General features: G+C 37.0%; 1 protein-coding gene across 3 annotated transcripts in view; it reads left to right on the plus strand.

Annotated features, from left to right (window-relative positions):
• TMEM117 (transmembrane protein 117) overlaps window positions 1–24,968 on the plus strand; it is a 215,539-nt gene that overhangs the window by 76,970 nt on the left and 113,601 nt on the right. For all 3 annotated transcript variants that reach the window (XM_088141752.1, XM_088141754.1, XM_088141753.1), the window contains one exon: window positions 12,015–12,114. In XM_088141752.1, the coding sequence (XP_087997878.1) occupies window positions 12,015–12,114 (100 nt within the window). The remainder of the gene's footprint in view (window positions 1–12,014; window positions 12,115–24,968) is intronic.

The following is a 24,968-nucleotide window of genomic DNA, read 5'->3' on the forward strand; positions in this document are numbered from 1 at the left end:
GTGAAAGTTAAAATAAAATGGCCAGGATCATAGTGCCGTTACATAAATCTGTGCTGCAACTGCACATGGAATATTTTATTCAATGCTGGTCACCGTCCCTCAGAAAGACTGGAAGAAGAACAGAAATGGATGTATAAAATAGTGTGGGCCTCTTTCTCTCTCTTTGTTTCTGTGTGTGTGTGTAATCAATCTCCATATGAAGAATGTAAAAGATTAGGGGGATAAAAGTAAATATGAGAAAGAGGCAGTAATGTATTAATGTGATATGTATACTTTTCCTTAATGTGGTACATATAAGGGGAAATTTATTTATGCAATGCAAGGTTAGACTATGCCATTCACAAGATACTGCAATGGCTGCCAACTTTGAGTCATAATTCATTGAGGCAGTTTAATGCAGCAGGTGTAGTGCTGAGCAAAGCAATTGAAAGCAAGGCAGAATGTCCTAGATTAATAGCCACTTACTGATAGTGTAGTTCAGAGTTCAAAGCCAGGTTATTCTCAGCGTTCTGTGGCAGGAATGTAGTTCAGAGGGACTCAAAAAGAGATGGTCATGACTCAGTCTGAGAATCCTGGTATACAACATCCTCGGAGAAATCGCATTACATGTAACATTGAGAGAGCAAAAGGAAGGGATAAATCTGCAAAGTAGGGCATCTTTTGCAAGTCTAATTATTCTGGTGGAAAACTTTTCAAGTTTTCTCTACATCTTCATTCCAGCAGCTTCAGTTTCCTCCACTCTCCTGGACCTGGAAAAGGAGTAGATGCAAGCAATTTATCATCTTTACCTGTGTCTTCTGTAGGAGAGTTCTTCCCCAACAACTGCCTGAGTGCCATTGTCTCCCACAAGCCCCGATCTTGAATGAGTCAGAGGCAGACATGGCAACCATTTAAAAGGGAGATGAAACAATTCATGGAGCAGAACTGTAGGTACTAGTCATAGTTGTTATAAATGCTGCGTTCAGGTTCAGAGGCAATGTACTTGTGATGATTGTTTTCTGAAAAGCATCTGTTATTGCCGTCATGTCCTACAAATAGCCTTTGGCTACTTGGTTGGCCACTGTGAACAGGATACTTGATCAGACTGGTCTGATTCAAAAAGACTGGTATATTTCTAATACATAAATCTGGAGAGGGATTAACAGCTGCTCCAATTTGTCTGACTCATGCCTTTATGTCAATGATCTATACAAAAGTTTTAATACCTATAATGATTATAGCACTATTCTAGACCATAATTTTTACAGAAATCATGTTTAGATGAGAACATGGACATGGTCATTTCACATAAATAATACTTGTACCTAGTGATCTCTCCATCTTTTCCCAAGACATATACAGACATTCTTGTATATTTACAGTAAAGACAGTTTGATAATAACTATATGTTATGTCCACACTAACACATGATAAAACTCTATCACAAAGTCAGAAACAAACATGCTACGAGATTTGTGTAAAAATTATTTCAATCATTATAATACAGGCTTATTTGCTAGGTGGTGGACAGTATTTTAGATTTCTAAAGCTGATGATCGTGGTCTTACTTCAAAGTACAACTCAAGTTTATTAGCTGAAAATGAGATTGAGTCTATAACTTTTTCACATGTTAAAAATTATTACAGGACATTAAAAACCCAGCCAAAATTTGCATTGTAATTTTCTTCCTCAGTAAAGAATCTTGAAAATTTTGTTTGGTACTGCTTCTAGCTTACTTCATTATTGGAGAGGCTAAACATTTCTTCTGCTAGCACTGTTTATTTCTGTTACAATTTTTCCCTCACTCTTTCTGACCAAGTTTCCCAGTCTAAGCATGTCCAGTGGGAATATGTTTTTTCTTGGAATTTACCAGAAACGTGGAAAACCAGAGAGGCTACAGATTGCAGAAGAGATTATTATACAGTAAAAGACAAGGCATTGATGTACACATATCTTGCTCACCAATAACTAAACGCAGTATATTCCTCCATTGGAAATGTCCTTGAAATTCTCTTTTCTGAAAGATATTTGAAAGTAAATCCTATTTCAGGAAATTAAATGAGAACTGGTAGAAAAACTGCAGGAGGTTGGTTTTGTGTGTGTGTCTGTCTGAATTTGCATTGCTCATACTAAAACAATATGGTTTGTTGAATAATGGAACCTCATAAAATTGAATGAGAAAGTGCTAGGAGGATCCTAGGGTTACCAAATCTGTGTTTCAAAAGTCCTGTCTGCCAGTAGATGGCAGGGAAAAATTGAGTATTCTGTATTCTCTGTTTCCATCCAGTGGTTGTCCAGCTTCATGCAGCACAGAACTGATAGCACTAGCCTTGGCTTTGACAAATGTCACATGAGTAGAGTTTTTAGCATGGAGGAAGGAACAGCTAGATTTTTTTCCTGGTTTCATAGCATGTTATTACAGGCCTATAAGGCATCAAGGAACAATTTATCAGCATGACAGTTAGGCAGCCGCAAGTAGATACAACAAACAAGTGTTCAAACTCCTGTATTTCCTTGCATTCTTATGTTAAGCAAATTAAACATACTTCTCCAACTGAACACATTCTAACAAGAGGAATCCTCTTGCACTAACTTTTAATGTCTATTATATCAAAGAGTAAGGATGCATTTTTACATATATTTATTTGAAATAAGTTTATCTGAATGCAGTAAGATATGCTTTTTAGAACATACATATTGATGCAATGTTATTACTTTTTGAATGTAATTTTAGTCCCTTGTATATTGGTCCAAATTACTTTCACAAAATTTCCATACTAACAAGATGGAGCAAATAATATAAAACTTTTAAGTTAATTTAGCTACCAACAGCAAGTTAAAATAGATTTAGGCTTTGCTTAATGTTGGAAAAAGACCATGTGACTTGTCTTTTCTGTGGTCACTACCTATTCTTATATAGAAACATTTGCTCACATTTTAAACAGGTTTAATTTTATCTAAGTGATGTTACAAGTAGCCTAATGTTTACTGGCTATATTATATATCTTTCTTTTCATAATCAATGACTGATCCCAGTTTAGTGAAGAACAAAAGTACTGAAAGTTTCTAAAGCAGTAGAAATTGCTTGTATGGGTTGTATATGCACATATGTCTGAATAGATACAGAGAAATATGAATTCCAATGTTTGTGTGTGTGATTTTTTTTTTTTTTAGAAAATGCACTTTCCACACCTCACCCACTATTACCAAGCTAAAAATGAATTTGGATAACCTTAGGCTCAGCTATGCTGTCCAATATTAAATGTCGCATTCAAATAGCTTTGTTACGTTCCAAGAGGAAAAAAAAAAAAAGAGACCCAGTTGATATGTCTGAGCTTGAAAGCTAACAGAGTCAGCCTGGTTAGTACTTCTATAGGATATTACCTGGGAATTCCAGGGCCATAGACTTACATGGGAAGTTGAAAAACTTCCCTGAAGAAAACACTGGAAAATTACTTCTGTAGTGATGCCAAGAAAACTGCATGGGCAGATCCATAAAGTCTTCTGGAGTCAAGCTTAAATTGAAGGAGACTTTAGTTTCCATTATAGTAGCAAATCCTTTAAAATGAAGGGTAGGCTTTAATAGCAGAGCAAGCGTATAAATAGAATGATATTTATACCCTTTATATTTTCAAAAAAGGAGCAAACCTTACTTAAAGTACCTTTATTTGTTCAAAAGTATATGTTGTGAAAGAACCTGCAGTTTAAGAAGGAGTGTTATTCAAGTTCAGAGAAATATGTGAACATGTAACGTGTTATCCAGAGGAGTGTTTGACATTCATTTGGCAAACCACATAGTGCTAAGGCAGCCAAATAACCCTCTATTTTATATGGATTAGAATGAAGGTTTTGCAGCTGGCATTTCCTCCTTCCTTCCCTAAGAGACTTCACTAAGCAAAACAAGAGGTTTCTCAAATGGGTTCTGACCATAACTAGCAGGGATGCTAGAAATGAGGTAGATTAGCACAATTGGTTATGGTAAATTACAAAAAAAGGAAAACATGCACATTGCACATTCATTGATGCCACTAATTTAGGAGATACTTAATTAAAGGGAGAATCTCTGCTTTACACATTTCCCTAAAAACATTTTCATGTATACTACTGGTTCTGTAGGAAGAAGCAATTTGACTAAAAATGTGCCATCTGGAAGAGGTTAGGATGAGGCACAAATCACTTCTGCCAGCTGAAAACACTTCTTCTGCCAGATGAATTCCAGGACCTGCCAGTAAACCAGAAATATGCCAACAAGAAAAGCCAAAAAGAGTGGCAGAACGTGAGAGGAGATGATTTATACTATATCCCAAATCCAGCCAAACTAGAGAGATGGCCACAATGCCAGCCCAAAGTTAATATACCTAGGCTGTGGGTACTCTTAATTTTCAACACATTGACTTTGATTATACAACACTCTGAATCATAAACTTTGATTATACAACAAAACTGAATCACATTTTATTCTAGGACATTGTGAGAATCAGTTTGGGTAATTAAGTTCAGAATGTAGTGGGAACCTTGAAAATGGAAAATTTAGTTAAGTACATCCTGGTTCAAATTACAGTGTATGTCATGTAAACTCGGTCATCCAATTCAATGATTATTCTAAAATTATTTTCCCTCCACCTCATCCCTTTTTGAACTAGGCAAGATTAGGATTCAGCTCAAATTTGGCTGATTTATCAACAACTTATAAATACGTAAATTGAGAAATATAGGGAATTATTGCATTTGTCAGATTTATTAACAAGGCCTTGGTAATTTTGTCTACTTCGTCTCAGTGGTTAGACCTAAATGTTTTTGCCTAAGGTTACTTTTTGCCATATGTGGATTAGCTGAGAGCCATACCACACAGACATACAACTGAATCTCCATCTGGGGTGTGTGTGTGTGTGTGTGTGTGACATGTGCAGTTCATGTAAAAGACTGGCGGAGCTTTGATTGCACCATCATGGCCACCATCTTGACTTTTTTTTTTTTTTTTTTGGCATCCCTTGCAGACACCCCTGCTTGCTTGCTTGCTTTACATAATTTCAAAAAATAGTTACAATTTTTTCATTCCTTCCAAAACAGTGACTGGAACAACCTTAGGGATCAATTATTTAAATTTGAAACCACGTATTTTAATTTGACATAAATTTCATAGTGGAAGCAAGGCAGGTGGATTTTTTATTTCAACGTCTACAGCCAGTACAAAACACCTTTTGAGATGGAGTCCTAAATTAAGTAATGTTCCAAAATCTGCCTACCAATTACTTGAAAGGTTTCTTTTGTGAAGGAGGTTCCAGTTTGTCTACCATGTAATCAGGGTGGTTTGTAATGTCTTTTGAGGACATTTTTCGGCTTGTGGGATTGCTGTGGACAGAATTGCTCTTCTTTTTCAGTTCTGCATATCTCCATTCTGAAGCTTCCTTGGATACTCCTTATTCCCAATCTAAAAATGCCTCATGGGTTGAGTTCCCTCGTGGTATATTCCCTTGGTATTTATTGTAGTACCAAGGAAGCTGTAGACTACTGGAGAGATGATGGGACAATGAAAGAGAAGACATTCTTGCATACCCTTTGGCAATCTTGTAAGTAAAGTAACTACTGCCTCCTTCCCTGATAATGTTGAAAAGTTGTTTTCATTTGAAAAAAAAGTCCCAAAGCATCTCCCTTAACCAAACTGAATGAGAGTCGCAAAACAATAATGCAGAATATATATTTTAACACAGTACTGAAATAAATTAGAAGTGGGTTTCAATTTGACAAAAAGAGGATTAGAGTCCAGCATATACTTCTGAAATTCTTCCTGAACCATGATTCAGGAATGGGTACATCGTGCTGTGTCCTTAGTTCATATTCTATTACTGCTGATGGTGGAGCTTCCCTTTGCTGGACTGGGGTAGTCTTGTTTCTCCTCAGCCCCCTGCATCCTTTGCTTTTCAACCACAGATATCTTCCAGTACCTGACAAAATATGTAATGCACTGTTTCCTTAAACTGCTTTTAAAAAAAATCTTCAGCTGTAAAACAAACATGTATACACACACACACACACATTACTGAATCTCCGTATGCCTCATCTTCAGTCTCCATGGAGATACAGTTGTAGCAGTGGCAGGTCCTTCTGTTAGAATAAAATAACCATCAGCCTTCTTCCAAAGGCAGGGCTAGGATTAGTACAGTAGTGGGCAGCTCATGTCCCCAGAGTGTATGCAAATGCTGAGACCTTTTTTTCACTAATTGCACCACCAAATTCCAGCAGTACAGTTGCTGAAAACTAGTGGCACAATTTCCCATTATTTTAAGTGAGGAATATGTGAAAGAGTGATATAAACCTTCCCAGTGTGAAAATAATATGGTATGGAATCAGTTACCCAAAGAGTTGGTTAATACGGATGTGTTCAAGCAAAGGCTAGGAGGCTATCAGTCTGAGCTGCTTTAACTTGGATTCTTGTACTGAGCAGAGGATATAGGCATCTTACGGGATCATCTCTCCCCTGTTGTTTCTACCCATCCCATCCAGTCCAGTGGGAGGGCCATGCTCTGGCTCCCTTTTGCTGGGGAGTGTTGTTTGGCAGGGCCCAGGAGGACAGCCTTTTCTGCTGTGGCACCCACATATCACCCCTCTGGAAATCAGATTGGTTTCAACCCTGCTGGCCTCCTACAAGGCCTTGAGGACTTGGTTCTGTGCTCGAGCCTGGGGCCCCAGGTATGTGACGGAGACCATTTCCTGGTTGTGTTGATTGTATGATGTTTTTGTAATCTCCTCTGGCTACTATATGTTTTATGTTTTTTGTAGGTGGTTGTATTCTTTTTAAAACTGTTAGCCACTGAGAGTCATGTATTTGAGATGAGTGGCCATATAAATCTAATACACAAACCTGCTCTCTCCCAAAGTCTGAAAATAAATAAATTTGCAATCCCTCTTTGTTTCACTTTTCCAGTTGCAGCATTTCCTGTCCCACCCCAGTAAAATGTTTCATTTACTCTTGTTCTAAAATGTTCCCTATTCCTGGACTCAGGCAGGAATTCTAGATCTGGCTGCTGGTTTACTTAAGGACTTCATTGGTATTTTTAATCTCTTAAATCTGCCTAATAGCTCACAGCCAGTGATTATAAACAAATGTTAATATCATTTTGAAAACTAGGATTTAAATACTAATTTGCTTTTACATATTATAATTATAGCTGTTAGCGTTGATTGTCAGATTGAGCTCTTTTAGTCTGACCAATTTGCAAAGCATGTTGTGGACAAACTCAGATTCATCTAAGTCTTAACTCCTCCAGGGCATAGTCTTTAACAATGACTAGGGCACTGTTTTGCTTATTTGGGACTCCTTTTGGCCTGTGAACTTGGAAAAAGTGAATAAACTGTTGTCTGGACTGGGCACTGTCACTGTAGTCTGGACCCCTGTTCATCCTGGCGGAAATGTGACCATCTGGATCCGGGAGACTGTCAACGCCTCATTACAAGAAGTGGAGTTGCCCACAATCTTGAAAGATGCTGTGGTACACTCTCTTATGAAGAGGCCATCCCTGGATCCAGTGGCGTTAGATAACTGTCAGCTGGTCTCCAACATTCCCTTTCTCAGAGAGTTTGTTAAGATGGGGGTGCCCCATCTTACATCCCCATTACTCAGCACTATAGAAGAAGTGGATTACATGAATTGTTTCAATCAGGTTTCAAGACAGCATTGGTGTGATGGAATGTAACTACGAGGAGGAGAGTGATGTGGGAGATCAAGACTATCAGGAAGGAGGGGAGCATTCCAGGAGGGGAAAGGACGCAAAAGACAACACAGTCCACAGGCAGAGCGTGAGAAAAGTAAGAGATTCAGGATAGCCACTCTCTAGAATCTCCCAGAGTATATGCCCTAGTTCCTGTAGTATAGATTTAGTTTGGCAAGATTCTGTCTATAGGGTGTAAGCAAATCAAGGAACTGTACTTGACTGGACTGTTTCATCATTGTTCTTGGGCTGGGCCTGACAATTGGTCACTCTCCTGGATGAGCTTTGTTAAGACCTTGATGAAGATAATATACTTTTCCTAGTCCTTTTTGACCTTTGAGCAGCTTTTTGTACTAGCAACCATAGTATCTTAATCTGTTGCTTACAGGGGTAGGGAATTGGAGATACTGTTTCCTCAGAAGGCAAATTCAGCCTGTAGTGGTGGTAGTGGGGATGGTAAGTCAACCTGGTGGCCTAACTTACAGGGTGCCACAGGTCTTAGTTCTCACTCCCCTGGTTTTTACCATCTCTTTGAAGCTGCTGGAAGGGTCAGCTGACAGTTTGGGGTGCAATATCATCAGTTTGCTAATGATGTCTAGCTTTACATCACCACTCCAAGCTATAGGAGGGTGCTGTTGATGTCTTAGCCCAGTTCTTGGAGCTTATAACAGTTTGGATGGGAAAGAACAGGCTAAAGTTGAACCAAGCAAGACAGAGTTGCTGCTTGTTGATTGAAGTTTTTTTATTAACCCTAGTATGATCTCTGGATGGGCTTGCACTACCCATGCAGGAACAGGTTTGTGATTTGGGAGTCATTTTGGATTCACAGCTTCTGCTTGAGCAGCAGGAGGAAGCCATGGCCAGAAGAGCCTTTACCTAGCTTCGGCTGAGATGTCAATTATAGCTTTACCTGGAGCAGAAGAACCTGGCTACAGTAACTCATGCTCTCATTTCTACCTGGTTAGACTACTTCAATGTGCTCTACATGGGACTGCCTTAAAAAACTACTTGAAAACTATAGTTTGTCCAGAATGCAGCAGATCATGTGTTAACTGGTATCTAATTTTGGGAATGCATAACACTAGTAACATATATGCTGCACTGGCTGCCAGGTACAATTTAAAGCACTGTTTTTTATCTATAAAGCACTTTATGGCTTGACACTTGATGAACTGCAAGACTACCCAAGTGCCAAGCCATAAATAAACCCAACCTATTGGATCATCTAGGTAAAAGGTCCTTGTAGTCCCACATCACATTTCTGGGAAGGGAAGGGAATAAAGGGAACTGAGCAAGATCGCCCTCCCTGATGACTTTTAGACAGATTTTTAAAAAATGAGCTCTTTTGGAGAACATTCTAGTTGAGTAAATGATTATGCTATCTTCTCTTCTTCATCTTCAGTTTTTTAATTTTTGTTTCGGTCATTGCTGTGTTTGATTTATTGGGTTATGAATTTAAGATACAGATTTAATTATTTTTTCAGATAAATTCTAACATATTTTATTTAATTTTTCATACCTTGAAAGCTGCCAAGTGTCTTTGATTGCAGTGGGATATAAATGTGATAAATAAATATGTAGTTGTGTCAGGACATTCATATCTGAATAGGGCCAGACTTAACTACAGACTTCTGTAACTTGAAACTCTGCAGAGATATCACATATTACAGTTGCCAGAAATCCCTAGCAGTTCTGGGAATCATACAGAAACATATGGGGAGGAAGTTGGTTCTGAATGCTGTTTGATGGCTTATATTCCCTCACCATCACAACCAGTGGGGTACAAGTCAGTGTTGACTATCAATTTAAATGAAATAATTGCTTGCTTTCATTAATTCATAGTGCAGATTATTCACAAAGGCCATTTGTCTTTATTACTGTCTTTGTCTTTATTACTGTCATATCTTAAAAGATTTGGTAGAACTATGAATCTAAATAGGGATGGGCAACCTCTCCCTTTAAATAGTTGGACTATCTCTTTCACAGTCCTTCCCCACAGATTATGCTGGCTGGGGCAGATACAAGTTAAGACTTTAATATATGGAGGGTACCATGTTATTTAACCCTGATCTAAAGTAATTATTTAAATGATTTTTTATTTCAGTAATGTATTTTACTGGAATGTTACATCTAATTTGTCTTCCATCCTTCCCGTAAACAAAAATATAAGCTAATAGCAAAAACACAGAATTTAGGATCAGCCTGGGAGTTTAATAAGCATTGGCCATATTTCATGTGTTCTGTTCATAGTAATGTTTCAATAGTTCTTTAATAGTTCTTTGAATAACTAAAGAAAATATACAAGTAATTATGCTTTGCTTGTTATAATAAACTATTAGTGAGTAAACTATTTTGTTTCTATGAATGTTGCTAATATAGTTGGTTTCAGCAACTGAGAGTTGCCACAGCAGAAACAGTATCTGTGACTGAATGTAAGTAACTTCAAGCCCAGACCACAAAAAAAGAAAAAGATGCTGGAATGTAAGAGGGAAGGAAGGAACTTCTGCTGCTCGTGCCATGTGAAGCAAGGCGCCTAGAAAATCCTTGAGAAGATACAAGGGGTTATAAAGGATGAGTAAAGATAGAAATGGCAAGGAAGGAATAAAGGTTTATTGAAAGTGCCAAAATTCAGAGGGTTTTTTTTTCTTTTTATATTGAGAAAATGTGCTTTGTTTACTTGACAAAGCAATTCCAAGAGGCTTCACTCAAATATCTTTGCTTACTGCATGTTAAAAGGATTTGCTTGAGATAGCAATGCTAGGCTTTAGTGATTGCTTTTCCCCGGATGAAAGATCAGAGGTTATGCTAGAATACCTGATTTAGTATATAGATCCTGAATCTCAGATGGAGGAATATGTGTACAGCCCTTCCTTTACTTTACTTTACTCAGAGATCCAGTAAAGAACTTTTATTATTCACTGTTTCCTATTTTAAAACAATATTTTTTTTAAAAAAGATAATCATATCACAGAGACAGCTAAGTAAAACTTTTGTCCTTAATGTTCACCTTTATTAAAAGGAGTACAAGCTCCCAGATGTTTTGGTATTTTAGCATTAATCCTGAAAGATGCAAAAATAAGGCTATCATAGGATATGGAAAGCATGTTAGAGAATGAACTTACATTCTTTTAAAGACCAGGGCAAGGAAAATAATATTTAACTAATTTAATTTAATGTTTAATTGCTGTAGAAGGATACATTTGGGAGCAATATTTTTTTTTCTGTTGCGGGGTTTTATCTGGGTGAAAATTGCAGGAGTTGATTATTAACTAGCATGTTTTCATTACTGAAACTCACAGCTATCTAATTCATTTTCCCTGTTGAAAAGTACAAGCACAAGCAAATATCCAGCAGTTGTTCTGGGTTTAGATTCAGTGAATGTGGTGTCAAAATATCATTTATTAAGATATGTTATGCTAAATCTACTTGATCCTTTTCCCCAAAAGTAGGTCCCAAATTCATTTCTCAAATCAGAATTAGCTTCGCCAAAACAATATATATATTCCCAGGTGGCTTGATATTATGCTTCTCTGTTATTTTCTGTGCCAAAAAGGATACCTTTTCACCTAATCTGAAAACGACTGAGCTGTTGACCTCATACTAATGTGACAGTGAAGACACATAGGATTAGCTACTAGACAGTATCTAGCTTCTAAATCCAAAAATAGGCAACCTGGTATCCTCCAGATGTTTTGGACTTCGACTCCCACCAGCCTCAACTATCATGACAAATGGGATTTGGAAAGCTGAACTCCAGAACATCTAGAGAGCCTCCCCTGGCAGGTTATGTACATCTTAAATTTAAAAGTGAGGTTTCAGAGCACCTTGTTAACACTAAACAGGTGTCTGTCTGGTCAGTGACAGCATAGGAGACTTATGGAATAGTGCTATGCAATGTGATGGATTCAGTCTCCAAAAAGTGCTTTGAAATGTGCAGGAGCCTGAATGAGCCTGTAGGAATGTCTACAGCACCTTAAATATCCATATCCTTTCCTGGGATAATGAGAAAAGATGCAGGTGCTTTAAGATGTTGGACACAGCCATTCCTATAATCAGGCTTCTGCATATCCAAAGCACGTTTTGGAGATTGAATCTGAATGCTGCATAGCTCTATTACAGAGTTCCCTATATGTCTCCTTGAACTCATTATGAAAGACAGGCTATAAATGCAGTGAATAAAGAAAACAAATATCTAAGCTGCAGAGCAGAAGCACAGTTGTTAAGAGTTGGAGTACTTCCCTTTTTTCCTGGTGACAGCAGAGCCAGATTATCTATTATTTTGCTGTAAATTACTGTAACTTACAATATATATGCTTGTATTTACAGGGCATACTTTGTGTCAGACTTCATGGGCATCAGGAATGAAAATTTTATGAAAGTAGCGGCAGTGGGGACCTGGATGGGAGACTTTGTCACAGCCTGGATGGTAAGAGATTTTGTAAAAACCAAGCCAAAAAGTTGAACAGAAAATGCAATTGGTAATTGAAATCCAAAATAGCTAGAAGGTCTCAAAAGCATAACTCAAATCAAATAAGCCCCAAGATAACAGTAGCATGATGGAGAACAGCTGGATATGGTCGTGCCTTGCAAACAGAACAGTTTAGGTGCTGAATGGGCCTCTTGGTATTGAGAGTCCTGGCTAAGGATACTGAAGCTTATTTCATATTAGTTGTGAAGTTGAATAATAAAGTAGACAGGAAATGTTTTGCTGAGTAGATCTTTTAAAAAACCAGCACAGGTAGGTGAAAGGGAGGCAGTGGGATTTGAAAATTCAAAGCTACACTTTCTTAATAACCTTTAGACAGCACAGATTTTTTTCTATTTCAGAAATTGTAGTGACCTAATTAGTATTAGACATTCAGATGCCATAGATGAGCTTTTCATTTGGGGTAGAGACTGCAGTTTAGAATAATAGGTGGGAACAATGCCTGCTATTTTTGTGACTGTTGCTCCAATGCATTTGGAAGACACCAGCTAGAGAAAGCTGTTACAAGAATTCAGTGCTGTCATTTTACTTCTGTTTTTGTTTAATTTGGTGCTTTTAAAATGGAATAGTATGAGTTTTATTTCTGGAAGGTGCTCAGACAAGCACATACAGGTAGTCCTTGCCTAACAACCACAATTGGGACTGGAATCTCGATTGTTAAGCAAAATACCCACATGACTGCTTCGCTCAATGACTGCAATCCGGGCACTCCCGGTTGCGGTCATTGAGCAATCTCCTGGGTTGTTAAGTGGACAGAGAAAAAGAGCTGTCTCCCAGCAGGCAGCTCTTTGAGAGCGAAAGGTATGCCTGCCAGACAGTTTCAACTACCTACAGCCCAATGAAGTGTTTGCCCTCCCCTCTGTGGATGGAGGGGAAATCCTTTGTGGGGCTGGAGGAACAGAGCTCAAATCTTCAGGATTTGAACTCTGTTCCTGCACACCACTGAGAGGTTTCCCCTCCCCAGGAAACCTCTCAGCGCTGTGCAGGAACAGAGCTTTATTTGAAAGCCCAGTTCAGATTGTCAGAGGCCTTCTCTACATCTGAGAAGATCAATTTGGCTTGTTTTTCATTATGTTGCTCCAAATACGTCCAACACACTTCTAACTTTGTCCTTTAACTGTCTTTTAAGTGAAGACGCACATTGATCCTCATGAATAAATTCTTGCAAAATTATTTTCAGTCTATCAGCTAGAATCATGGTGAAATAATCATTATTCAATAATGATATCGGCCTATAGTTTCTTGTTAAAGTCAAATCTTGTACTTCTTTGGGTATTAATGCTATATTGGCCTCTTTCCAACTCTCTGGCAGCTTTTCTCCCTGTAGGATAGAGTTCATCGTATTTTGTAAGAGTTGTAAAAGTTCATTCTCAAAACATTTATGATAAGAATCTGATAATCCATCTGGTCTAGGCACCTTTCCTAGTTTAATCTTTTTGTAGCTTCAGAAACTTCCCTTATTGTTATAGGTCCATTCATAATCTGTCTCTGTTCCTCTGTAATCCTCAGTCAATTTTGTTTGTTTAGATATTCATCTATTTTCTCTAGAGAAATGTAACTTCCTTTATACAAATTAGAATAATATTGATGAAATGCTTTTTGTATGGCTGCATTGTCCGTTAATACAGTATTTCCCTCTTGTAATTTCACTATCGTTATCTTTTCATTTGTAATTTATATGATAGCCACTTCCATGGTTTATTTCCAAACTCAAAGTTTTTTTGCTTTACATAATTCATTTTTATTTCCATTTCTCTTACTGTTAATATAGATAATAGTCATTGTAAAAACTTAATTTGTTGAGAAATACATCTTCTCTGGAAATGTCTTTAATTCTTCTTTTCTCTTTATTTCATCCAAAATAGCTTGTGTTTTCTCCTGACTCTTCTTTTTAAGCTTACTATTATGTTGTATAAATTAACCTCTAATAAAAACTTTCCTTGCATCCCAAACCATTCTTAAATCAGTGCCTTTACCTAAATTATTTTCAAAAAAATCTTTTAGTTTCTTTTTACAATCCTCCACTATTGCTTCTTTCTGTAGCAACATTTTGTTTAGTCTCTGTCTAAAACAATTAAATTTTCTTTTATAAACCAAGCTCACAGGATTATGATCCAGAAAAGTCTTTGGTAGTATCTCTACTTTAGAAACCTTAGTAGCCAAATTCTTTGAAATCCAAATCATGTCTATTTTTGAAAAGGATCTGTGTCTTTCAGAAAAGTAGGTATACTCTCTTGAATTGCCATTTTTCTGTCTCCATATATCAGCCAGCCCTAAATTGTCCATCAAATCAAAGAAAACTTTTGGTAATTTACCTTGAGTGATTTTAATATTTTTCTCAGCAGTTCTGTCCAGTTCTAGGGAGTTCACTCCATTCCAATCCCCCATCAAACACCAATTTTCATAAGAGAAACCTATTAATTTCTCCGTAAGTCATTTATAAAACAATACTTAGTCCTCATTTGGGGCATAAATTCCCAGTATCAAAGTCTTAGTCCCATACATATTAGCTTCCACCCCAACAAATCTACCATGCTCATCAGAAGTTCTGGTTTTAATTGGGGATTTCTTTTTTTTTCTTTCTTTCTTTCTTTCTTTTTCTTTTTCATTCCTATTGAAATAAATTCTTCATCCAAATTTTTATAAATCAAATATTTTATGTCCTTTTTTCTAAGATGTGTCTCTTGTAGGCAAATTATATCTTGTTTTAATTTTTTCAAATAATGATTTTTTTTCTCTCTTTTGAGGAGCATTCGCTCCATCTATATTCCACTTTGAGCATTTATAATCCATAATGAAGCCAAAAATTTAGGAAAATCGATACCTGTAATGCCTAGTTCAGTATTGTCCCTTTCAGTTTCCTGTTGCACCTGTTGGAGTTATTGTGTAATCTCTTCTGACACCTCCATTTGAATCTCCTTCATTTCTTTGAATTGTTCTAGAAATTCCTTTGCCTTCTAGACAGAATTCAGTTGAAACCTTTCCTGTTTAAAAGTAAAAATCACACCTTCCAATTTGTCCCATCAAAGTGAGATCTTTTTCTGCTTTAATGTCTCAATCAAAAAAGAATACTTTTTTCTCTTACGCAAAATTCTAATAGGAATTTGTTTAAGAGCAATCATATCTGTATCATTAGTCTTCAGTTTTGTATTAAAATGCTGCTGCAGAACTTGTCCCTTTCTTCTCCTTAACAAAGTTCACCAAAACATCCCTTGGAACATTTTTTATTCTCACAAATCTTGAATTTATTCTATATACTTTATCAGTTTTTGTCTCTGTATCCTCCTCCTCTCAATCCAAAACTTTTGCTGAGACTTTAATAATCCTTTCTCTAATATATTCACTAGAATCCTCTGGGATTGCTCTAAATCTCAAACAAAATTCCTTCTCTCTCAATTCCAACAGAGCCAGATTATCTAGTTCTCTTTCCAACTTTGTCTATAACTTCTGTCTTACTCTCCAAAATTTCCACTTTTTGTCATTAATTTGTTTTACATCTCCTGACATTTGTTTTACAGAGCTTTCCACCTTCTTAACTTCTTCTTTCATCTCCTCTTTCATCTTTTCAAGTCTTTCATCAATTCCTTTTTCAAAAGCTGTCAATTTAGTACCAGTTTAACTTACTGCCCAGTTGCTCAAACATTTTCTGAAGCAAATCTGGTGTAATTCCTCTCTCTGCAGGTTGCTGTAGAGAACCTCTCCATTCTTGCCATTTTTCTGGTGGTTGCCATTATAATATTATAATCTAAAAATGAAAGTGTCTCAAATGGGGGTGGGGTGGGAGGCAAGCCCCCCCTTTTTTTTTTATCTTCCTATGCCCTTAATACTTTTGTCTCAAGTTGCACTCGAGTTACAGTCAGCATCGCAATCAACATCTCCATGGATACAATCAGCATCACAGTCTGGCTCATATTACCTATATCTTTTGTTTTGTAAAATCCACCAATTGCCTACACTCTTTAATGGTAAACAAAAAATGAAGGTCCAGTTCATCTGTTTAATTTAATTCCAATTTGTTCAAAGCACTTTCACACATATACAAAAAAATATTTCAAAAGAACTGTCCCCTTTATCCATTTTAAAGTTTCTTACATGGACTTCTTGTTAAGCTTTTTGCCAAAAGTTTTTAAGTCTTTAAAGCCTTTTTTTCCCTCTTTATTCCTTTGTAATCCAGAAAAAATAAGAACTCACCAAGTGGAATTTTCTTATCCTGCCACTCAGAAAATCTCTCTTTAATTGTAAATTAGTTATATCCAAAAGTGGTTAAGAAATGAGACTTGTGAGAATCAGTCTGTATAGGCTGATTATGGCTGTGAGCTTGATTGAACTCCCTTGACTCTCAGCCGCTCAGTCACAAGCCGACTGCAAAAACTTCAGTTCCTGCAGTCTACTCACGAGGAACAGTTGTCCAGAGTGCAAGTGGGCAATCTCATGATCTCTCCTTTTTCCGGAAAGACTTCACCAGCCAGAATTGGCCATTTGGCTGCCAATTTCTGCCAAAATGCTGTCCTCACTCCTTCAGGGACATGTGGTTTGCCATGAATCCTCACCAGAAGTGAGAAATTGAAATCCAAAATATGTTGAGGGACTGCTTTTTGGGAGACTATTCTACATCATGGTTTAAACAATTGTCTGTATTGAATAATATATAGATGAACCATTTGACTTTCAAATCAGAAGTTTAGGAAAGATTGTCTAAAAGGAGATTTCAGTGCTGGAAATGTTCAGCTAGTATTCATTAGATTAGTAATGTGATAGAAGTCTTCTGACCTACTTAAATGTATTTTGTGGTTGCCATCATAATAAAGATGTATGAGTTAAGAGCAAATACTTCTGAAATAGTTTTCAAATATTGGGGAAAGTCATTAAAATGTTTTGTCTTCTATGTGTTGCTTATCTTGGGAGAAAACAAACTGGGATTGGGGAAAAAAAAAAGGAATGTGTTTTCTTTCAACTTAGCAATCTACCACTGTGTGACAATGGCATGTCCAAAACAAATTACACTATTTTTATTCGGTGACCATGAAAAAGAACAATGCAGCAAATCATTCATTTGGACAGGTTTAGAATAAGGAGAGGGTTACTTTGTGGATGAATGTTGCCATCTCACAGAGTTTTCTAACAAACCATTCATCATTTATCATTGCAGCTGAATCTCTAAAAGCATGGTCTTTGTTTCATGGGGTTTGCTCTCTGCCTTTTGGATCAAGGAAAAATACTGCGTGATTTAATGGCTTATCAAACCAAAAATAATCATGGTTATCTTTCAACAACTCTGTTTTCAGATGAACAATTAGTTTTCAGCAAAAGCAGTGCATTTGACTAGTAATTAGAAGACAGCCTATAAAATGGCCAGCAGCATCCTAGTATCCTATAAATAATTCAGATATTGGTGAAAATGGTGCAGTGCATACAAGGACCATCCAAATAAATGTACATTGATGAAACGAATAGATACCTACATAAAGAGGAGCTTCCTATTCATAAGGATTTACTACAGGTACAGAGAGCCAGTTTGGTGTGGTGGTTAAGGCATCAGGCTAGAACTGGGAGACCGTGAGTTCTAGTCCTGCCTTAGGCATGAAGTCATCTGGGTGACCAGTCACTCTCCTGCCACCCTAGGAAACAGGCAGTGGCCAACCACTTCTGAAAACTTGCCAGGAAAACTACAGGGACTAGTCCAGGCAGTCACCAGTAATCAACACTGACTCAGAAGCACCAAACAACAATAGGTTTTGCACTGTTAACAGTATAAAAAGGGTTCTTACATTTGCTTACATGGATAATAAAATTTATGTTGCCTCTTGTACTTTGTTATAAGAAAGGTTTAAATCACATAAAATGAACAAAGAACCTCTGATTGAAGCTATTGTTACCAGTACTAGAAGGTATGTCCACATCAATGAGGACATTAGGATTGGGGGGAGGGTAGTGGGGGGGAGAAGCTGATATACTTTGGACAAGGTTAGGCAATGGTAGGCCTTAAGCAAAGAATTCTTGACATAGAATTTCAAACACAATATACCAAGATGTCACTTAGGGCACAGCAGATTTAATTTTAAACCAGCATTATATCCAGCCCAACTTACAAATAACAAAATTTGGAGGGCCTTTACACTATTTTAACATCAGTAGTAGTGGAGGGTAAATATCACAAAATCTTCTCTGCCTAAAGGCTTTGTCACTGCAAAGATGAGAGCACTGAGTCACAGGACCATATCTGCTGTACTGTAATTTTAACCGAGACCCGCAATGAGTAACTAACACCTCTTCTTAGTCCGCTTCCAGGTCAGACAAAATAATTCTGTATACAGCTTCTTTTGGCAGATAAAGATCCCAAGATGACTCTTGCTGTTGCAAAGTTTACAATTGTAGCCTTTAGAACTCATGTGTTGTTAACAGCAAAATAGATGATGTATGACTATAGGCTTTTTTATCACTGTACTTTGCATTACAGGTAGTCCCCAGTTTAAGAACAAATTCTATTCCTAAGGTCTGTCCTTAAGTCGAATTTGTATGTAAGCCAGAACAGTATTATTGTATAATACTATATAAGTAGTATTGTGTAATGAACTCAAACCATTGTGTATTTAACTCGAATCATTGTGTATTTAATTCAAATTTTGCCACAATAGGCTCCTTTCTTAACTATAGGTCATCCTTAAACCAGGAGTTCTTAACCCAGGGACTATCTGTACATACTTTTTTTTTTTTTTAATGAAATCTGGGTCAGTGACCCATAATAAAGTCTGATTATGTTGACAACGTTATGGATGGTGTTTCCAGTAAGAAGGCATATCACAGCATTTACTAGATACTCAAACAGCCTTATTTTATTTTTAAACCAAAGGTTAGGATTTATAGATTAATAATAGATGCTAGATTTCTTAAAGTTATATCCCCTCTCCAGGAGTTAAATGTGACATCAATGCACTCCTTCCTCCAATATTTCTCACTACACTGTAGTCAGGTTGGGCTGAGAGATGCAGATGAACGCAAAGTCACCCAATAAGTTTCCATGGGTGAGGGGACACTTGCATCTGGCTCTTTTAGGTCCTGTATAGGCTGCATTTGCACAACACAGCTATCTGTGGTTAGTGATCTACTTCACTTTTCATAAGAACTCCAAAGGCCATAGACCACAACCATGTACAAAATATATTTATCTTGTGGACATCGTTCCAAAAAGGACTAAAAGGGTTACTCTTTGTGATTTATGTTTCACTGGCATCAACTGCATGATTTATACAATACATTTTGTCTTTACACTATCGTTAAATCAGAAATAGCCAGATGTGTCTGGTTGCATTGCATGTTGATACCTTCTTAAGCACTGCATGATTCCTGATAGCCTGAAGAAGAGTGGTCCATTCCATGTCCCCACTTGCTGCCTTTCACATGAACCCTTCAAATCCGATAATCCTCAATCAGCATGGCCATTAGCATGGATCCATTTTTTTTTTTTTAAGAAAATGAGAAAGTTTTATATATTCCCTAAAATATGTCCATTTCAACTGTTTAGCCTAATGTCACTTTGGGGATTTTAAAGAATTTCAATATATCTTTTAAAATGTATCTATTGAAATAAAATTGCTTAGAGTGGTGAAACATCTGAAATATAAGGGCATTAGGTTGGGAAAATCTGATACAGAATAGCTATGGATATGAATTTGCTGAATGTACAGTGGTGGTGATTGGCTGTGTTTAATTTATGTGTAGTCAGTTGAATGGATAGTATGTGCAGACCCTATGAGCATAGAGTTACATGCATATACAGTATGTCTGTCTCTTCATGATCAGGATGTGCTGACATTGGCTTCAGTTCTAAGAAAACTGTATCGAAGTTTGGGGCAATTGCCTTTTTTCCTGGCAATACTTTGGTTCCTTCTCAATTGTCCATCAGGATTTCTAAGCCTCCAGAAAATCTTTCATTTGGTGGGGTGTTTAAGTGGCTATGAGGGGAATGAAAAATGAAACATTTCCTTGTGTAGATTTTTATTTACCTTTATACTTGTGCAAAGTAGGCTTCGTAATAAGGCAGAACTTTAGGTGAAGAAAGAAATTACATGTACATTGTAAACTCATGTAATAAACTTGAAATGTGGAGTCAGATGAAAGCATCATATCTATTTCTGGATGAAAGTTACCATATTGTTGGTGATAGTTTTGTTGATAGCAGAACATTTTTGCAAAGTTAATATACTTCTGAAATAAACTCTACAAATACTTGTGCTTTAAAATGGAAGGAAATAGCAATCCTCATGGAAATCATAGAATTTCTAAATCTGAGTTCTTTTGCAGAACAGATAAATCTAAATACACTATTCAGAGTCCATCTGCATTTACATAATGCAGCCATTTCAACTTGATATCCTCTAAATATGCTAGATTAAAACCTCTATGACTCCTATCTGGGAATTATGAAAACTGTACTCCAATTTATTTGGAAGATAAAGTATTGTGAAGAGCTGACACAGGAAGATCAAGATTGCACTGTAACTATAGCAGCTAACAGTCATTGTAGTGTGCCCAGCTCTTCCAATTAATTAATTTAATTCCTGTTAAGAAAAATATTAGGACAAACTGGAACATGGAAGCCATATTATTCAGTCAGAATTATTGTGGGTCATTACTGTAGATTATTTATGCAAGCATTTGTATGGCACCCATGCCAGTTTACCAGATATGATTATACAAAATATAGAACACAGGTAAAACAACAGCATAAGCCATTTTTAAATAAGGGTGGTTATTTACAAAATAACTTTCATTTACTAAAAAGAGCAATACCTGTTCACTGAAAGAACAAACTGGAACTTGTAGTATTTAAAGCTCATTTATAAAATAGTAAGGAGGGAGCCAGATTCACATCCCATGACAAGGTATTATTTAATAATAAATAAAAACACCCTAAGTTTTCTGTTCATTAACTTAATAGACCTTAGCAGCAGGAAATATGATCTCTGTGGTCAATTTTTGGATGTGGACAGGTGGAACTGGGAGAAATCCAGTCTTTCAAATAACATGGGTTCCATGTCACTTATAATAATTTCTATATAAAGTCACAGTATGAAGTGTTTTCCTATCTTGCATCTGCTAGAAGGAACAGTTGGGTTTCAGTTAAAAATGAGGCATCCCATAATGACCCTGGCTGCTTTTAACTCAAGATGAGACATTTACTTAAGTTTCTGAAAGCTATTTGTCTGTTATAGTTGCCAGAGCTTTCAAGTGCTTGATTCCCAAGCAATTCATATCCATTAGGTATCGCTTGCAGATCTGTTTCCATCCACACAATGCAATCCTTTGCAATAACTGGCTTATATTAACCATGTGGATTATAATTATATGGGATGCCTGCCTCCAAGATTAATAATAATGATATACTGAACTATTAACTTTCCTTTAATCTACCTTGATCATAAAGAGTAGAGGAAGGAAAGTGAGATCAATTTACTTTGCAGGGGGTGGCCAAGAATGGCATGTCTCAGTTTAAAAACAATGTCTGTATGTGTTTATTCACAGTTGAATGGGGAAAAGACTTTCTCCCATCTTGCAGCTTCCTCAGGGAATGATCAGCTGACCACACAATGTTGATTGCCAGCCCCCCTGGACAAAAATATTTATTATATTTTGCACATAGAACTCTGTTTATTTAAATTACTTGCAGGTATACTATTTTGAGGATCTTGTGATGGGTTACAATTCAAGTTAAAATAGTAAAACCAAGTAAATAAATAATAATTTAGTTACACACTTTTTAAAGCATACAATAATAAATGTTTTCTCTGTTAATGAAATAACTTCAGGCTGTGGTCACTAAGTATTGAAAACAAGAGTAAGAAGCCAGGTTGTCATATGGTACCAAAAGGCAGATAATGTTAGTGCTATCCTGAGTGCACAACAGAGGAGTCCCTCTCCTGCATCCTTAAATTTGAGGACACTAAAATGGTTGATTTTCTAGAATTTCCCAGCAGGCTCTGAATTTTACTGTCTGCCAGCATCTAAAAGAAAAAGCATGTTCACCCAGTGGAGTTTTCTGGAAAGTGTTGAGTGTTTCTGGTTAGGGAAAACCAAGGAGAGTCCTAATTGCAGATTTTAATGTTGCGGAAGGCCCACTGGAAGAGATACTCCCTCAGATATCAGTCTCTTCACCCATTAAAAGCCTTAAACATCGTTACTAAAACCTTGAATCCTAACCAGGAATGCATTGATAGCTAGAGCTATTCTTTTAGGACTGGCATTACGTGCTCTTGGAAGGATGTTCTGGAGAAAAGCCTTAGTGCCATATTCTGAACTAGCTGCAATTTCTGAGTAGAATTTAAGGACAAATCCATGTAAATCATGATGTGGTAACTGAAATAGAAAGTGACCAGAGCATGGACTACTGTGGACAGGACATCTCTTTTCAAGAAGGCTGGAGCAGTTATACCTGGCCAAAGTCACTCCAATGAATTCACCAATATAACTTCTTTCTTCATATGATGCTCCTTCAGACCTTGTTGTGTATTGGCTATGTTGAGATCAGAGAGCAGGATTGCAGTAGAACTGTGTGTCTCTCTTCTGCTGATTGGATAAAAATACAACCAAACAGAAGAAAAAGCCTCAAAGAAAACCCATTTAAGCAGAAAGAGAATAGTAACTAGCATTTTGGTTCAAGTGAAAAGGCAACTTTGGTTACAGGAATGACCTCTCCCTTGATGTAGGCTGAGATTAACAATTTTACAAACAGTTGCAAATTGCCATATTGAGAGGAGAGCAAAATACTGTGGTCATTTTGCTGACTGTTGTATCTCTGCCAAGATGAAAGAGAAGTTCTCCACCAACTCACAATTTTGTGAACAAATTTAAGTATGTTCTATTTAAGTTATGATCAAAGTTACTGTTTTTCCAATTGTTTTTCTTTCTCTGAGATATAATTGAATTTTCAGCAACATCTAAAGTAGTACAGTGGGTAGCTAACTACTCTGCTGTACTTCAGTGGTGGAAATGAAATTAAACTGTGAAGCGTGAAATGGAAAGAATGAAATGGATAAGATATATTACTAAGTTGCTTAGCACAAGCAGTGCTACTCAGGGATGTCACGAATGACCTCATTAGAGGCAGGGAGATGCTATTCATAGAAGCAAACTCTCCCTTTCCCTCCCTCCCTCTCTCATTCTGGAGAGATTTCTATTAAGATAATAATTTTAGTATACTAACACAGTGTATCCCTTAAGGATGTAGAAGCAGAAAAGGCTATGCTTTATCTTGCTTCTACATTTACTGCAGCACTTTTTTCTGATTATTTGCATGCCTTCATATGCTTGCTATTGTCCTGATGAAGTATGCAGAAGCCCAAGAGAGCTGTTGCATATGAGTTCATCCAGCTTTTCCCTGCCCTTTGCCTTTCAGTTTTGTGGACTGCAATTGCTGTCATTCCATAAACCAACATTTGAGGAGTACCGTGTTGGGAAAGTTTAGATCAATAGAATCCCTACATATTTAGGAATTAAACACAAGACTTTATCACTTGACCATTTAGTCACCTTCTGAATATGCTCCGATGTAGTTTTACACATTTATTATCTGCTTCCTCTTCTCCATGGAGAATCCAGTCTGCCCATATGTTATCTTTAACACAAAAGGATAACAGAGTGTCTGTCTCCCATGGATAGTATTTCCATTTGGTTTGAAGCTCTGTATTGATCATACTGTGCATGCAGTTTCCACATATGCTAAATAAGGCAGGGATATTTTAACTACTGCGGGGCTGTGTACAACCCCAGAACCTCTTTTAAATGCTGCTAAATTATATTAATGTGTAAAGAGAAAAGTATTAAATATATGGAGACTGTTATATGTTGTGATATTAATTATTAGATATTAACCATATTTAGAACCCATTTAATTTCTGTCCTGAGCCATCTACTTTTCAAAGTGTGTCCCCAATATAATAGTCAAAGGCCAGGTATGACCCTTTGCTCACCTTAGTGTCAGCTTTTTAAGGAAACTGGGTGTGAACATTTTATTTTTCCTCCCAGTCACTGTGCTCACTGTCATTTGAATTAATCCACTGGACCTCCTAAAATCTGTTTTGTGGTGGATTATATTCATAAGTGTTAGTGATAGCCTAGGTTTATATTTTAAAAAATGTTCAAGCTGACTTGGAATATATTTCAAAAGCAACTATCATCTCTCTGCCCCCCACCCCTTAGACAGCTGGTTGAGAAAAAAAACCCCAAAAGCTCATTCTCCAATTCCTAATATATTTGAATTCTATCCTTGCCAACTAAGAACGATGATGGTTGAACTCCACTATAAGTGTGTGCAGTGGTACCTTGGGGGGCAAGGTCATTTGCAATGGAAGCGCTGCCCCTATTATATGTGCATTGATGTTGCCTACATGTATCAAAGGGACAGGGCTTGCATCACAACACCTCCACCATCTCACCAGTTTTTACACACACATTTACATAAACCACACATATCCCTGGGGACACTGCTACTAGCATGTATCAGATTAGAGAAAACTCTTCTAGGGCTTTTCAGAATGATTTATTCTACAAAGCATCTTCCTGTCTGTAAAGTAGACAAAAACCAATGGAACGTGGAAAACCATTCTTGTGTAAGAAATTCCTGAGACAAAAATGTCCATAGAATGCATCCCAACCAATGACATTCCATGTTGGCAGGACACACAAGGATCTTCTCCACTGTTTCTGAAATTGTTGTAGATTCCTGGTCTGTAATACTTAGAAAACTGTACTATAATGATTGCTAATATGAAGTGGATACAGAAACAGACCAGATACCA

This window comes from Python bivittatus, unplaced genomic scaffold, assembly GCF_059951505.1.
Source record: "Python bivittatus isolate LINGU-HERP-01145 unplaced genomic scaffold, Pbiv_v1 ctg000330_np1212, whole genome shotgun sequence".
Classification (NCBI taxonomy): Eukaryota; Metazoa; Chordata; class Lepidosauria; order Squamata; family Pythonidae; genus Python; species Python bivittatus.